This window comes from Sapajus apella, unplaced genomic scaffold (assembly GCF_009761245.1).
Source record: "Sapajus apella isolate SASKATOON/1434 unplaced genomic scaffold, GSC_monkey_1.0 scaffold13, whole genome shotgun sequence".
NCBI classification, from domain to species: Eukaryota; Metazoa; Chordata; class Mammalia; order Primates; family Cebidae; genus Sapajus; species Sapajus apella.
In genome coordinates this window covers 30,289,182-30,306,000 of record NW_022436953.1, presented here as the reverse complement: position 1 = coordinate 30,306,000, position 16,819 = coordinate 30,289,182, and the positions used below count along the sequence as shown (strand labels likewise).

General features: G+C 43.9%; 1 protein-coding gene across 2 annotated transcripts in view; it reads right to left on the bottom strand.

Annotated features, from left to right (window-relative positions):
- Positions 1 to 16,819, bottom strand: part of DOCK1 (dedicator of cytokinesis 1) — a 528,332-nt gene that overhangs the window by 185,073 nt on the left and 326,440 nt on the right. For both annotated transcript variants that reach the window (XM_032281990.1, XM_032281991.1), the window contains exons 28-29: positions 16,620 to 16,721; positions 8,863 to 8,957 (exon numbers count right to left, since the gene is read on the bottom strand). In XM_032281990.1, coding sequence (XP_032137881.1) covers positions 8,863 to 8,957; positions 16,620 to 16,721 — 197 coding nt within the window. The remainder of the gene's footprint in view (positions 1 to 8,862; positions 8,958 to 16,619; positions 16,722 to 16,819) is intronic.

The following is a 16,819-nucleotide window of genomic DNA, read 5'->3' as shown; positions in this document are numbered from 1 at the left end:
AAGGTAGCCCACCTAGGAAGCGACCTATAGTCCTGGTGCCTGCCAACCGGGGACTCTGGGCTGTGAAATGTCTCAGGTTAGGAAACGCACTCGGGTACAGCCCGAGGTAGCCCACCTAGGAAGCGACCTATAGTCCTGGTGCCTGCCAACCGGGGACTCTGGGCTGCGAAATGTCTCAGGTTAGGCCAGTTTTCTTGGAGACGAGGAAGGCTCAAAGAGCAATATCATTAAGTGTATGAGCCGGAGTGAAATAGAGGTATGAAGAACTCTAGAGAAATTTTCATTTCAGAATGTTTTCACTACACTGACTTCGAATTCCTATTTTTTTTTACCCCAAACCTACAGGTATATATAATTCGCAGAGACCATGCATATCTTATTGTGAGCACCTGGCTGGTGTTAACGTCACATCCCACTGGTACTTAACGCCAGAGTAGGCATTTCATGTTATGAGGACCGAAGCCAAGTGCCCTCTCTATTCTATGCATGAAACATCTCTTGGTGCAAAGCAAAACGTAGAGTCAGTACACACACACACACACACACACACACACACACAGAGGTTTTGGTCCTTAGCTAGTTGTGCTATGACAGTGTTTCTGTCAACAACTGCTATATACTGTTTCAAAGGGAAAAAAAACCCCAAAGTGTGCCTAAAATCAAGCCACTGGATATGCTAAGCCTCAACAGTAAGCCAATCAATTTTAAAAATGAATTATATGAGAAGTCACAACATCAACAAAAATCCAGATTTCAAAGAAAGAAAAAAATATGGTAAGAAGCAATAATCTAAGAGTTTCTCAAGCCCCAAATGCTTTATAACCATGATTTCAACCTGCAGAAAGAATTTTTAACTATGCACCCTTAATTGGGAAGCAGAGGTGCTTCCCTGGATGGAGGCAGAACAGGAAGGAAAACACGTAGTCCTCCTGACTCAGCCATCCACAGGCTGCCACTGGTGCTATGGTCCTGGGGGCAGGTCCCCTGCACGTGGCCACAAACTCTTGCTCTTTCCCATTCCAAGGCAAGTGGTACATTTTTTCTGATCCAAGACCTCAGCTCAGTGCAGCGAAGGACCAAAATTCCATCATGACAATGAAACCAAAGAGCAAAGGTCCTGCAAACAGCCTGCCCTGCAAATCTGCCTTCTGAGCACGAACACGGCTTACCCTTAAGGAACTGGCATCTTCAAGGCGGAATCCCTTTCTAGGGCTCAAGGCCTTTTCCTGTCCTGACTAGAAGCCAAATTAATTTTGGCAGGAATATTGGGGAGCTTGCCATCCTGGACTCTGAAACATCTGGTAGATACTACTTATGAGTGAGGAAATATTTAAAAGGGGAGAAGTTGTTAAGTTACAAAAATAAGCACGGAAGATTTTCCTCATGAAAGGAGCTGCAAGTGATATGAGTGTGTCCGTACACATCATGTACGTCAGGCTGGTGAAAACGTAATGTGCTGCGCCAATGGACTGAGGAAAACACCTCCTGGTTAAAAGAAGGATGAATCATGGGGAGAAGAGGAGAGGCCACAGAGAAATGAGCCTCGGTGGTTGTCAAAACGTGGTCAAGGCACTAAAATCCTCCACCCTTTGCAGACTGCAAGCATCATCCTGATCTGTTCTGGGACAGTCTCCATATGCCATGCTTTTTCTTTCTTTCTTCTTCTTCTTTTTTTTTTTTTTTTAAATGAGTAACACATAGACACTGGAAATAAATAGCAACATGATATCACAAACCTCAAATGGGGTGAAACTTTGAAGTCTGAAAGGACAAGTCTAAGATTAACTGATTGCAGATAGAACAAAACCAAACAATAGTTTTTGACTGACAATCTCTAATGTTCAAACGGTCAATGACTAGACATGACTAAATGGGGCAGGTCAGTGAAATCCCCTTCATTTGATGAGCTGGTCTTTCAAACAGGTCCGATGACAACCAGCCTGTATTACAACCAACAAGCTAACTGGTAACATCTTATGCATTTCCTAACTGAAATAATAATCTCTTCTGTTTTCTATCGGTAGAATTTTGATTTCTCAACTGATTCCTTCCCTATGATCTCCTCTTGATCAGTATCTCCTACATAAAGCTCTACATCATGGCCAGGTGTGGTGGCTCATGCCTGTAATCCCAGCACTTTGGGAGGACAAGGTGGGTGGATCGCTTGAGCCCAGGAGTTCGAGACCAGCCTGGGCAATATGGCGAAACCTCATCTCTCCAAAAAAATAAACCCACAAAAAATTAGCTGGGTGCGATGGTATGTGGCTGTAGTCCCAGCTACCCAGAAAGCTCAGCTGGGAGGATTGCTTGAATTCAGTAGGTAAGGCAGCAGTGAGCCATGATCGTGCCACTGTACTCAAGCCTGGGCAACAGAGTGAAACCCTGTCTCAGGGAAAAAAAAAAAAAGAAAAAACTACATTGTAAATTGTCAGTGTCCCCTGATAAATGGCAAGGATCATTTTCCCCATCCAGTGAGAACCCGACAACCATCTTATTTGCCTTTTTGTTTTGTCTTGTGGTCAGCTCTGAGTGTTTTGACTTCTAGAAAGCATCGTTTTCTCTACGATTTTACATATTCTGTATTTATGTTCTAAGAACGTTTATTTACAAGACATACCAAGTCCTCTATGAAAGTGTGTGGGCTACAAACCTCTAATCATTATTTCCAGTAGGTCCCAGCCTACCCTGGAGGAGAACAGGAAGTGTAAAACGCAAAACCTACGCCAACAGAGAGGAACACCTGAAAGCAACGGATCATCACAGTTGCAAACTACACTCTCTCTGAGGAAATGCAAGTGCTGGTTTCACTGCTTTCTTATCCTGCGAGCAGAGGGGACAGCAGGTAGGGAGGACTAGGGAAGAGGTGAACCGAGTAGCCGAATTTCTAAAAATTCTGTTACAAGTCTGAGTAGTTGACAACTGTGGATAAGGTTTTGTTACATGCTATGCAGGCAATATGAACAAGAAAGTCCGATTCCAAAAACAGGAAAAATTACAGTCAGTACTGTCCTCTCTCCCACCCACTGCATGTTGTAGAAATGCCTTTCTCAAACAAAAGGAAAGCAGTTAATAAGAAATGGTTTCTTCGGCCAGGCGTTGTGGCTCATGCCTGTAATCCCAGCACTTTAGGAGGCTGAGGCAGGAGAATCGGTCGAACCCGGGAGGCAGAGGTTGCAGTGAGCTGAGATCGCGCCATTGCATTCCAGCCTGGGCGACAGAGCGAGACTCCATCCCCTGCCCCCACAAAAAAAAAAAAAAGAAAGAAATGGTTTCTTCAAGTTGAAAAAGGGATTTGGTTTACCTGACAGATTCACTTCCTACCAGGTCACTCCTATCACTTAAAATTCTAGCAGGGGTTATTAGTATATAAACTCAAGCACCCCACTGTAACCCTACATCAAACCCTAGGACTAGAAGAGACACCAAAATTCAAGCAAGTGGTCACATTCTCATTACCAACCAAGGAGAACTCTATGCTAGCTATACTATGACTGCTGGCCATCAGACTATGCTGCACACACAGAGTGAATCTCAGAAAGTCAGCTAATAAGAGTTCCAGGATGGATACCAGCACGTAGGTGCCAACAGGGAAAGGTCTGTGCTTCCAGCAGAACGGATACCAGCACGTAGGTGCCAACAGGGAAAGGTCTGTGCTTCCAGCAGAACCCGAGAGCTTCAAAGAAAACTTCGCAGCTGCTCCCCTCTGGGAAGATTATAAAGCACTTCTGGGTGCTAGCACACAAGCACGCTTCTACTCTTTCTGCGCTGTGCTTATCTTAAATGTCATCTTGCCATCTGGCACTCTCATATCCTAGAGCAGAGCTATAATGTCAGGCCATTGCCAATCAGTTCCTATCTTGAACATACCAACCAAGTGAACACCGTCCTTTGGGATATTCATTAAATCCTCTAACTTTGATTCCTGATTTTACAAGTTGTATCACAAAAACAAATAGACATTGCCTTTAATTACATTTTACAAGCCCCACGTATCGAGGAAAGGTATGTTCACAGAGACAAAGATAAACAAGCACACAAATATATAAGAGACCGCAGAGGCTGATTTTGTCAATTTCTAAGCCGTAGGTGGTAAAACCACATGTCCTACTGTGCTATTAAAACTGAAATACAGACTCCAGAAGCTTCAGGAACCACTGCTCATCCAGCCGAGGCAAGGAAGTCTCTGGTACTCGTTAAGAGGTGGAGGGAGCAGGGAAGTCTGGCAACATATAAAATATTAATCTATGAAGTAAGAGGCAATATATATACACATATATGGCAAGTAGATAAAGACACAGAATATGGTATCTGTAATTTCCATAAGGAGATCACTTTATGACAATACTAGGGGACGTTATTTTTCTAGACTGCACAGAAAGATTTGCTCGTGTGAAGCACATTAATAAATGGTGCATACACTTCTAAAGGTGCAGAAAGATAAGTAGCAATGTAATGACTTCCATGCTCAAAATTCACTCATGTAAGCAGTCAGCCTTGTGGAAAAGCTGTGCCATGTTTTAAGGGCACTAGAATAAAAACAAAACGACTCATAACATTCTCTTGGGAAATAGGAGACCCACTTAATACCATGAGGCAGGGTAGCTGGGCGGCTCAGGCATGGCTCTGGGGTGGATGCTCTGGATTTAAATTTTGGCACTAACCCTGCCCAGCTCTGCGTCTTTTGGCAAGTGACTCAACTTCCATGCCTCAATTTTCGCATCTGTAAAGTGGGCATAAACACAGCGGCTGTCCCAGAGAGCTGCTGAGGGTATTAAGGATGTGATGGCATGTGATGTCCCCACAGCAGTGCCTGGCGCTGGGAGGCATGCCCAGTGTTAGCTCATCCTCAGCTCCAGAATGTGAACGTGCAAACGCCTCACAAAGAATGGCTGCCTACAGGGAAAGTGCTACAAACCTTCATTTTGAAGCTGGCACTGAAGCAAAGGTGTCAAAGAATACCTAAGGCCCTGGGTGAGCACTGTTCCAACTGCTTTTATTCATGGTGTTCCTACTCCAAGGGTCTCCCGCTTAGGTAGGCAGCATCAAAATCTACTTATTTTATGATTTTTTTTTAAAATAATTGAGAGTCTGTTTTCAGCTGGAAATCAGGCCGCATCATTCCCTCTTCCTGCTTCACTGTCTTCCTCCTACAGCCAACCCTGCACTACATGAGGAGGGCCGCTGCGCTGGCCGCTATGCAAAGCCACACACTCATTAAGTAAGTGGTGTGGAGCTCAACCCTGGGAGTGTGATGGTTCTGGTTTGCTTCTCCAGAGACCCTGTCCAGCTGTCTCCAGACAGTTTCAAGTATCTGACCACATGGAGGCAATAACCTTCTTCAAATGCCCACCTGATCCAGCTTCCAAATGTTCATGTTGTTTATTTCACATAAGGGGCAGATAGGGGCAGAAGGATGCGGGAAAAAAAGTTACAGTTATCAGTGACCAACTCTGATCGGGACCTAAAATGCCTCCACGGTGGCTGACTCTTGTGCTGTGTGGGCTTGGGAATCAACTTGGATAGGAATATCGATTTGTTTGAGCTTCTAAGAGTCAGAATCTCTATAAATGAAAGTGCATTTACTTGAAACCAACACCTGAACGCACAGGTACACACACCCACACCCACATGCACACACACACAGATGAGCACAGGTTCACACACATGCACACACACACTCACGTGCACACACCTGCAAGCACACACACAGATGAGCACGGGTACACACATGCACACACACATTCACACACATGCAAGCACACACACAGACGAGCATGGGTACACACACATGCACACACACATACATGCACACACATGCAAGCACACACACAGATGAGCACAGGTACACACACATGCACACACACTCACATGCACACACATGCAAGCACACACACACAGATGAGCACAGGCACACATCATTTCTCAGCAGGAAGCTCCCATGGAGGAAACACTGTCTACTCAACGACTTGGCCTCAGAGTGCTAGAATTCTTGATTAGATAGATAGTTCCGGATAACATTTTATATAAAACAGAAAATAAAGTGTAGGGATTTTACATTCAGGCTGCTTCCCTTATCAAGACGTCTTTCCAGCTGCAGCCTGTGTACACGATGGACAGGAGAGCAAGGTAGACTTTACTACCACCAAGATGAACTTCATCCTCAGAATTCTCATCGAATCAACCGCTGAGAGGACACTGAGCCCTGGTGGCTTCTCCCTACAGAGTTTCCCTGTCCTCAAAACAATAGACTCTCTTCCCTGTTTCTAACATGCAAAGGCTTTGGTCCAAAATGCCACTGCACCAACCTGCTGCTGCAGGGCAGGTTCCTCTGTCAGGCGCCGTGCCCTGCAGATGGGCACCAGTGAGTAAGGACACTGGCTGGGGAAGGTTGCCCCTGGTTTGCAGCGAATTATTCATGATTCCAAGGAGCGTGGATCAAGCCACCTGCTCACCCCAGAAACAACAGAATATCCCAGGAGAAGCTGGACAGGGTCTCTGGAGAGGCAAACCAGAACCACTGCACTCCCAGGGTTGAGCTCCACACCACTTACTTAATGACGGTGTGGCTTTGCAGCGCGGCCAGCATGGCAGCCACCCTCATGTAGTGCACGGTTGGCTGTAGGAGGAAGACGGTGAAGCAGGAAGAGAGAATGATGCGGCCATGATATTTCGACTGAAAACAGGCTCTCAATTATTTTTTTTAAATCATAAAATAAGCAAATTTTGATGATGACTTCCTAAGCAGGAGACCCTCGGAGTAGGAGCACCATGAATGCAGCTTCGGGGAGTGCATCGCATCTGATCTTTGTTGGAGCAGTGCTCACCCAGGGCCATGGAATCCACAGCCTGAGAGCAAGGACGTGGCACTATGCTGGGAGACCCAGAGAAGGTCGGGTCCACATGTAGAGGAGTCAGGAGGCAGAGAACCGGCATCCACATGGGCCCCGACCCGCCTGCCTCAGCCTCCCAAAGTACTGGGATTACAGGCATGCACCACTGTGCCTGGCCCAAGTCCATCATTTTCTAGATGAGGACTCAGAAGCTGAGAGATGGCCACAGGAATAATTTAAAGACACCCAGGAGGTGGAAGGGTAAGGAGAAGAAGAGGCCAGGACCCCCACTCTGCTCCCCGGGCCAGGCCTAAGGGTACAGCCATGCCAGGCTCTCCAGGGCTTCCTCACCTTCTATTCTCCAATGCTGTCTTTGATGTGTGGAAAGAGACCTTTACCTCAGTAACATCTGATGCCGGTAGACAACACTCCCTCCCTGGCGCTCAACACTCAGGGAGGTCTGCAGGAATCTTGCAGTGGCGGCACGTAAGGCCAAGCTGTCCCCGCTGCCCTAGAAAGCAGCAAAACCCAGGGAGGTCAAAGGAGAGGTTGTGCTGCTCTGGATTTGTCCAAGGGAAGGACCACAGGCAAAGCCATCAAAGAAAATGCAAATTCACATCCTAGGGAATTACACTATGCACCTACGAGCAAGGCTAAAATAAAAAACAGTGTCAACAGCAAACGCTGGATGCAGACACACCGAATCACTCACACTGCTGGTGGGAATGTAAAATGGTATAAACACAGATTGGCAGCTTCTTATGAAATGAAATGTGCAATTACCCGACAACCCAGCATTTGTCCAGCAAGGCATTTATGCCGCTGAAATGAAGACTTATGTTCACCCAGAAATTGATGCATGAAGGCTGGTGGCAGCTTCACTCATAAGAGCCACAAACTGGGGATAGCCCAGACGTCCTTCAACAGGAAAACAGTTTATCACGCTTGGTCCAGGCGTACCACGGAATACTACCCAGCAATAAAAAGGAATAAGCTATTGATACAAGCGAGAACCTAAATGGATCTCCAGTGAATTAAGCAAAGTGCAAACAGCCAGTGCTGAAAGGTTACACACTGTATGATTGCATTTATATAACATTTTTGAAATGAAGCAATTATACAAATGAAGAACAAATGAGTGGTTGTGAGAGCTTAGGGACGGTGGAGTGGTGGAGAGGAGAGGTGTGTGTGACTGTAATTGGACAACCAGAGGAACATTTGTGGTGACGGAAATGCTCAGTAGCTTCACTGCGGTGCAGTCCACAGCATATGCATGTGATGAAATGGTATACAACTCCATACAAACACTAACGAGTACAAATTAAACTGAGGGAATCTGAGTAAGATCAGTGAATGGCATCATCGACGCCCTTCCAGACAAGATCTCTATGACTTCCTACAACTGCACATGAACCCACAATGATCTCCATACAAACTGCGATGAGAAAGAAAGACAGAGATGAACAGAAAGTTCTTTTTAAAAATCCCATGTGATTGAGAATTCTACAGTCATTGTTACAGTGCTTACAGAAATGATAAAACCCAATGTGCTAGAAAATTAACAAACAGCTCTCACTGGAGATGATAAGCAAGGCAGCAGCTCACCATTTAATAAGTATGAAGAAAATGCTCAAGAGTAAAAAACACTGAAATATGTGAAATGTCAACACCTTCTGAAAGCCTCGCCTGGAGCCAACAGTGGGTATGGCCGATGAAAACATGGTTAACACTAGAGGGCAAAGTGATGCCAAGCAGAACCCCTCTGCCCATGACGACAGCTATGGGAGGCTCAGGTTGTTTTTCTCCAGGGGACGGAGCCCAAATTTTCAGAGCCAGTGCCCCGTGTTGTCCTAAGGAAGTCACCACAAACTCTGAGTCCATTTCTCCCTAGAGCTGTGAGCATCACAGAATTAGGAACATGTTTGCAGAACATGTTATGGAAGCCAGCTTGGTCTCCAGGCAACACCACTGTTCCCAGCAGACATGAATTGGGTGCCGCAGAAAAGCTGAGGGCCGCTCGCCCTGCACTTACTTATTTTGCACCATGTTCATGATCACCCAGTCGAAAGGGTAGACATTCTTCCCAATGAGGTTCTTAAACATGATGAATGTTTCCATTAGGAAATCCTGAAATAAAAAACAAAACAAAACACTGAAATGGCCCACCAAGAAAAAGGTAAAAATGACACTCCCCCATCAATAACTGAATTCTAAAAGACCCCACTTTTAAAGGCCAAATTAGAACATCCTGAAAAGTAATGAAGATCTATGTCACAGGGGCTGTGGATTAGTCTTATCTTTCTGTTTACCCATGCACCTCCTGTCTGAGATGGCTTTTTCAAGAATATATTCTGAAATAGTAAATAGAATTTACTCTTTAATAGTTAAAGAGTAAATCCCCAAAGGTTAGGAATAGGCATTCAAACTCTTTCTGCTTCAAGGAAAACATGATTTTTACAAACGAGGCTTGCAGCTTACAGCTTTTTTTAATGTTTGCTCTAAATCCATTTTTCATGATGAACAGGACGCATCAGGTTGAAGATGGGATACTATTGTCTGTTCCTTTCTCTTGTGGAATTTCAAAATGAAAGGCTCCCTCACTTGCACAGATTTGGCACACAGTGAACCATGTGAGTGTGTGACCGTGTTGCCAAAGTCTCCCAGACGGCGGCTACATCCCCAAAAGCTACCGAGTGATGCTTCTGGTGTCTCAGATGATGCTCTGTACTTCGCAGGCAACTGAAAAGAAGCCGGGGTCAGGACACAGCCAGCTGCTCTACCCTGCTTTTCCATACCAGTAAGAATGTGTCTGACATCAGGAAGGGGTAGCCTGTTTCTAGTGGTTCCACTATGTGTCTACCAGAATTAGGAGATTTCCTATTTTCAAGAGTCTGACACATGCTCTGAGCTAATCTGAATAAAACAAGTGGTTATCCCTAAAAGCACACATCTCTGGTAGCCCCAGGCTCACTCAACACCCACGGTGGGAAGGGAAAAGGCAACAGAGAACTGACTTAGAAAAATGAGGCCATGGTCAGGGACTGCCAAATGAGTGGATATTTCTCATTTATTTAATCTCCTGGATCATAATTAGGTGCAATGGCTGTGAAGGCCAAGGTGGTGAACAGAATTTAAGCAGCCAAGAAAGCAACTCCCAGTATGAAGTTCTAAATAAGCAGCTCCTGCAAGAGGCACAAGTTAAATGCAATGACAATAACAAGCTGATGTTCAATGTTAAGATACTTTCCCTCCAGCTTTAATGGCAATGGCAGGTCTGGCAGGTGAAGTCCGTGGTGTGAGGAGTTTGGTGTGCCCCCACCATAAATAAAACGAGTGATCCTGATCATTCTATTAGAGCAGATGCTTCCAGTCTAGGAGACATTCGTGACCTGGACAAAATTAAGTTGGAAAAGTCTGTCCAGACATTCTCCAAACTATGCATGTGGGCACTGCCTCCACCAGATCTCCAGAGCATGAGCATCCCATTCCTCCTGCCCGACACAGCAAATGGCTTCTTTTTCCCAGTTTGATTATTGAAACTCATATTTCACTACTGAGTTTCCCCACTTTGTCAAGAGTTTCCCATTTTAATGACCAGGCTGCATATTTCGTAGGCTGGGTACTGTAATTCAGTCACATCTCTATTTGCATGAAATTGCTAGCTTTCTTGATGATCACTTCTCAAAGCCTAATAATTGAGATACAGGCTTTCATTTTTATTATTCTGGAAGAGAAGCATATTTTCCCAATTCTCTTTCTTTTCTGAGACACAGTCCCATACTTCATTAGTATGGCTCAGCTGTTAAATTTTGGTACTTTGCTGATCAAATAAAATGCTACATCTAGTGGGAGATGAGGTTCTGCAAGGCTTCCTTGTCTTCTGCATAATTCACTAGCCATGGCAGTGGCCCCTAACAACTGTGTTTGCCTTGAGCAGAGGATGAGGCTTTCCAGACTGTTCCACTAGGGTCTCCAAATCAACAGGGGATATTTTATGAACATTTCATCATTCAATGCTAATTTATTCCTGTTGCATCTTTTAGTTTTAGTTTCTATTTACTCATTTATTTATTTCCCTCTCTCGCCCAGGCTGGAGTACAGTGGTGCAATCTTAGTTCACTGCGGCTTCAACCTCCTGGACCCAAGTGACCCTCCCACTTCAGTATTCTGAGTAGCCTGGGACCACAGGTGTGCAACACCACGCCTGGCTAGTTTTTTATTTTTAGTAGAGATGGCATCTTGCTATATTACCCAGGCTGGTCTTGAACTCCTGAGCTCATGGAATCCTCCTGCTTCGGCCTCCCAAAGTGTTCAGATTACAGGCGTGAGCCACTGTGCCCAACAGCATGTTTTCATTTGACTGTTCACAGGATGTCTTATACAATAAGCAGGCTGCTCTAACAATGGCCATCCATCTATTTCAGAGGCAAAATCATGTCACAACTCCATCTGCACCTTTCCATCCCTGTCTCCACCCACTTGAATAAACAGCTATCCTCTCATACCTGGACTGCAACAGGGGACTCCATACCCATCTGCCTAGGTCTGTCCTTGTCCTCTGTTGTCCCCACGCTTCACCCAGAGTGACCTTTTCAAATGATAAATCTGATCAAGGAACCAGCACTTTCCAAACATCACAATGAACCCATCTCCTCAATGGCTTCCCAATACTCTTAGGCTAAAGACAGAGCATCTTGACTCTTAGACTTAGGAAATTTCCATTCTGCTCAGCCAAAGAAGTAACCATCATGGACAAAGACCAACCGTAGATTTTCAACCCATCTGATGAAAGACCGATAGGGAAAAAGGACATGTCCAAATTTTTGTGGATTCAAAGTTTCATCCAAAGATTATTTGATAATTGCAAAGGCAGGAAGAAGTACATATTTTCACATGGAGAGATCTGGAAGTTACCAGCTTTTAAACCAGCAGTCAGATTTAGCAACGCCAGTAGTGGGTCAGCATGACACGCCCAGCCTCCTAAAGTAACACAACCAGAACGCTTTCAATACAAACACTGAAACACTCTTGCCAAGGAGTTGAGCTTGACTCTCAGAACAAGCTCTGGTTTGCAGAACATACAGGGGGATAGAGAAAGCAGTCGAAAGGTATATTACAAGGCAGCACTAAAAAAAAATCCAGAATGGGAGATAGTCTATAAACGCTAGTGGATTGGTCCCTTCAAAAAAATTAATAAGCAATGCTACGAAAAGAAAACAATGTGATAATGATGGATTTATTTTAGAAAAAGAAAGATTAAAGAGACACAATCACTAAATGTAATGGGTGAAAAGGACATAAAGGTTTGGGAAGAATGGAGGAAATCTGAATATAAAAGGCACGAGGGGTGGTTGTTACATTCTCATGGAGCAATAAGATCACTGCAGGATGTCTTTACTCCCCAGAGTATGTTTGCAGAACAACATAGGGAAGAAGCATCCGCCTGTCTCTCACTGACTGAAAAGGGTTGGCTGGATACAGGCACGTGGAGACACGTGACGGGAGCAAACATGCCAACATCCTTGCAATTGATGAAATCAGGTGGTAGTAATCATGGTTTCCATTGCACTTTTTTTTTTTTTTTTTTAAGATAGGGTCTCATGCTATCCCCCAGGCTATAGTGCAGTGGCATAATCTTAGCTCACTGCAGCCTCAAACTCCTAGGCTCCAGCGATCCTCCTGCCTCAGCCTCCCATGTGTCTGAGACTATAGGCATGAGCTATCATGCCTGGCTAATTTTTTTATTTTTGGTAGAAATGGGGTCTCACTATGTGGCCCAGGCTGGTCTTGAATTTCTGGGCTCAATAGTCCCTTTCTCCTCGGCCTCCCAAAGTGCTGGGATTACAGGTGTGAACCACTGAACCTAGCTCCATTGTATTATTATTTCAGCTTTTCTGGATTTGTAAAATTATTTTTTGTGATCCACAGGGGAAAGAGAATAAGTAAAGCACCGGTGACATCTGAGTAAGGTCAGATAAGCTCTTTTCCTTGCAGGATCTGAAGCTAACCCCAGGTGGATAGTGTCAGAAATGAATTGAATTGTAGGACATCCAGCTGGCGTTGGGGAATGGATTGCGGTGGGAGAGACCCACACACTTCTGGTCACAGAAATGTGAGAATGTAGGAAAATGTAGTGTGTGTTTTTTAAAGACACACAGTGGGAAACTGTGACAAGTGGCAAGACAACACTCTCCTCTAGAAGTCCCCCAGCCCTCCTCGTTCCCTTCTAGCTGACTTCAGAGACTCTGGGCACATTCTCTGCTTCTGTTACTGAGACGTGGACATGTGGCAGCCAGCAGCCATTTGGGCAGATCAGCATCTCCAATGTGGAAGACTCTACAGATTCTCTGTGGTTCAGATCCTGAAGGGTTGGGATGGCCTCCATCCTGAGAGAGTTCTGAGCTGAACATGTCTATTGTTCTTCTCTTCTGGATCAGGCTTTCCACTTGTGCTTTATATGCTCACTGTCAGTGGTGTTGATAGTAAGTGTGATTTTGTATGAAAATAACTCACCCAACCAAAAAGAGCTAAATTTGAGAACCTTGATTGTATTTGTTAGATGTAAGTAGTCTCAAGAAAATGATTTTGGCTACTTTCATCCTGATATACCAAATAACTTCCAATGATTTCACACAAAATGATCTTTTACTTAATAGTTGTCAGAATTGAAAAATAGTCATATACTCCTAGGCATAGTGAATACATAGAAACACATTTTACGAAAGTTCTGACAGATTAACAATGGTTATCTCTCCAGTCTAAACTTGTGGTATCCAAACCACAAGCATCATTTCTTTTCTTTTTCTTTTTCTTGTTTTTTTTTGAGATGGAATCTCGCTCTGTCACCCAAGCTGCAGTACAGTGGTGCAATCTCAGCTCACTGAAACCTCCACCTCCCGGGTTCAAGCAATTCTCCTGCCTCAGCCTCTCTAGTAGCTGGGATGACAGGCGCCCACTACCACACCCAGCTAATTTTTACATTTTTAGTAGATACAGGATTTTGCCATGTTGGCCAGGCTGGTGTCAAACTCCTGACATCATGTGATCCACCCACCTTGGCCTCCCAAAATTCTGGGATTTTAGGTGTGAGCCACCATGCCTGGTCAACATCATGTCTTATTGGAAATCAAACTCTCTGCAAATAATAGATTTTCTTAATTGTTGTGTCTATGGAAAAACATCCCCTGGAAAACTGGGACCACAACATCTGATCCTGGGATCTGAGCAAAGACAGGGGGCACACACCTGGAATTCAGCAAGCCACAATAATTGCTTTATTTTATTTATTTAAGATGTTCTGTCGCCCAGGCTGGAGTGCAGTGGCACAATCTCAGCTCACTGCAGCCTCCGTCTTCAGGGTTCAAGCAATACTCATGCCTCAGACTCCTGAGTAGCTGGGATCACAGGTGTGCATAACCATGCCTGGATAATTTTTGTATTTTAAGAAAGACCGAGTTTCACCATGTTGGCCAGGCTGGTCTCGAACTCCTGACCTCAGGTGATCCATCGCCTCTGCCTTCCAAAGTGCTGGGATTACAGGCATGAGCCATCGCGCCCAGCCCACCACAGTAATTTTTAAATACCATTCGGCATCATCACTTTTCACTTACCTTGAAGATTCCTTACTAATCACAGCACTTACTAGTTCAGGTTAAATGATTTTAAACAGTTTGCATGTGTGGATTTTTATGAAGTGATTTTCCTAAAAAAAAGGGCAAAGTACTAATTGGAGTCCTAACTTTTCCAGATGGGTAATTCTTCTATTTCTGAAGACTTCAGTATTCAGCCTGGAACATTATCTAAGAAACTGTACCTCTAGCTTTAAGCTACAACTGTTTTTTACACTGGCCAAAGGAGGGTGTAGGGTGTAGTTTAGATTCAGTTATGAGATAAAATGTTACACACGTAAAATTTGATTTTGCCATGTCATGATTTCCAAAGAATCATGGCATATAAACAGGATAGAGGTTACATATTTGAGTATATGCCTACTATAAACTACTCATTAATATTTGGAGAAAACCCAACACAGACATACAAACATATACATATTATTGTTATCTTACTTTTATTTAAAGGAAGCTGTTAGGACTTTAAGACGTAGATCCATTCTTGTTCTCCTTAGAAACATTAAAGTGCAGTCACATGCTGCATAATCACATTTTGGTCAATGACAGACTGCATATATGTCCGTGGTCCAAAAATTATAATGGATCATGGACATAATTCTTACCACCTAGTGACATCACAGCCCTTGTATTCTAACTGCCTGTAGTATTCGGTGTAGTCACATGCGATACAGGTGTGTAGTGTAGGAGCAGTAGGCTAGACCATCTAGCCTCAGTGTATAGCAGGCTCCAGCAACTAGGTTTAAGAAAAAATACGCGCCATGAGGATCGCACAATGATGATATCAGCTGATGATGCATTTGGCAGAATTAAGCAACACATGACTCTTGTGTGTGTGTGTGTGTGTGTGTGTGTGTATGTGTGAATATAAAAATATCCTTTTTAAAAAGATTATTTCTAATACATAATTTTCTTATTATTGCCACTATAGATATATAAGAAAATCATGTATTATATATATAGTGGCATCAATAAGAAAATTGTCTATTAGAAATACATAATTGCAAATACTATATATATAGTGGCAACAATAAGAAAATTATGTGTTAGAAATAATCCTTTGAAAGCAATCATAAAGATCCTTCTCCTCTCAGTTCTTAATAAGACACATGTCAAGTGTAACAACCCATGTTCTGGAAACATGTGTGCATGGCTGTATTCTGCAGGTACCTATGGGTACTCTATTACAGCAGTCCCCAACCTTTTTGGCACCAGGAACCAGTTGCATGGAAGACAATTTTTCCATGGACCAAAGCTGGTCCATGGGGAAGGTTTCAGGATGAAACTGTTCCGTCTCAGATTATCAGGCGTTAGATTCTCATAAGGAGCAGGCAACCTAGATCCCTCTCATGCGCAGTTCACAATATGGTTCATGCTTTCATTAGAATCTAACGCTGCAGCTGATCTGACAGGAGGCGGATCTCAGGTAGTGATGCTCGCTTGCCCACTACTCAGCTCCTGCTGTGTGGCCCAGTTGTTGGGAACTGTGTTCTACAGAAATATAGATCCTCAGAAATGGAATCTAACAGTTCAAGTCAACACGCAATCATGAAGTCTGCCAATAAGTTTCGTTGCAGCTTTGCAGAGGATATCTGCCATATGGCAATGTAATTTCAGGTCACTAGGGAGGTAGCTCATAAGCAATAAATTCCCCTCTATTATACTTATTCTAATTAAGTTGTATCATAGTTTTACTGAGGATGACTAGAGAATTATTTGGAGAAATGCTGATGAGCTTCCATGATTACAGCTAATTAATAACAGAGTACAACTTAAAGCTGAAAAGTCACTCTGGCTTCTGCTATCAAAAAGTCAACCAATAAATGAACAGGAGTTAATGGGAGACTGTCCATGGATAACATCTCCAAATTTTCAATTATCCCGAAGGAGAGGAGACTGTCACCAAGGAAGACAAGAGATTTCCTTAGTCGTGGCCCCTGAGTCATTCTCCATTCTGCCCTAGAAGCAAGTCTGCAAGTGCGGACCCTTGTCTTTGCTAGAAACACGGCTTCACTCAGACCTTCCCAGGAGGCTTTTGAAATCAATCAGAGACAAGTTTTCATGCAAAATCCTATTTTAAATGGATATATTGATATCAGGCTTTTGTCTGAAGTGCTGGTCCTAAAACATGTTATGTGAACAGGGTGAGAGGGACACTTACTACTACATCAGTCCTCATTTTCCCAAAAGTCTTGATTAAGTGGGCATAATGATAATCTTCCATTTGTCGTAAAATAGCTGTCATGCATGCCACGAAGTTTCCCTGTAAACGAATCAAAAGATAGAATTAGATGAGACAGAACAACACGCATGGGAAAGGCCGATATCATCCCAGATTCTGGGACTTAAAACTGTCAGGGA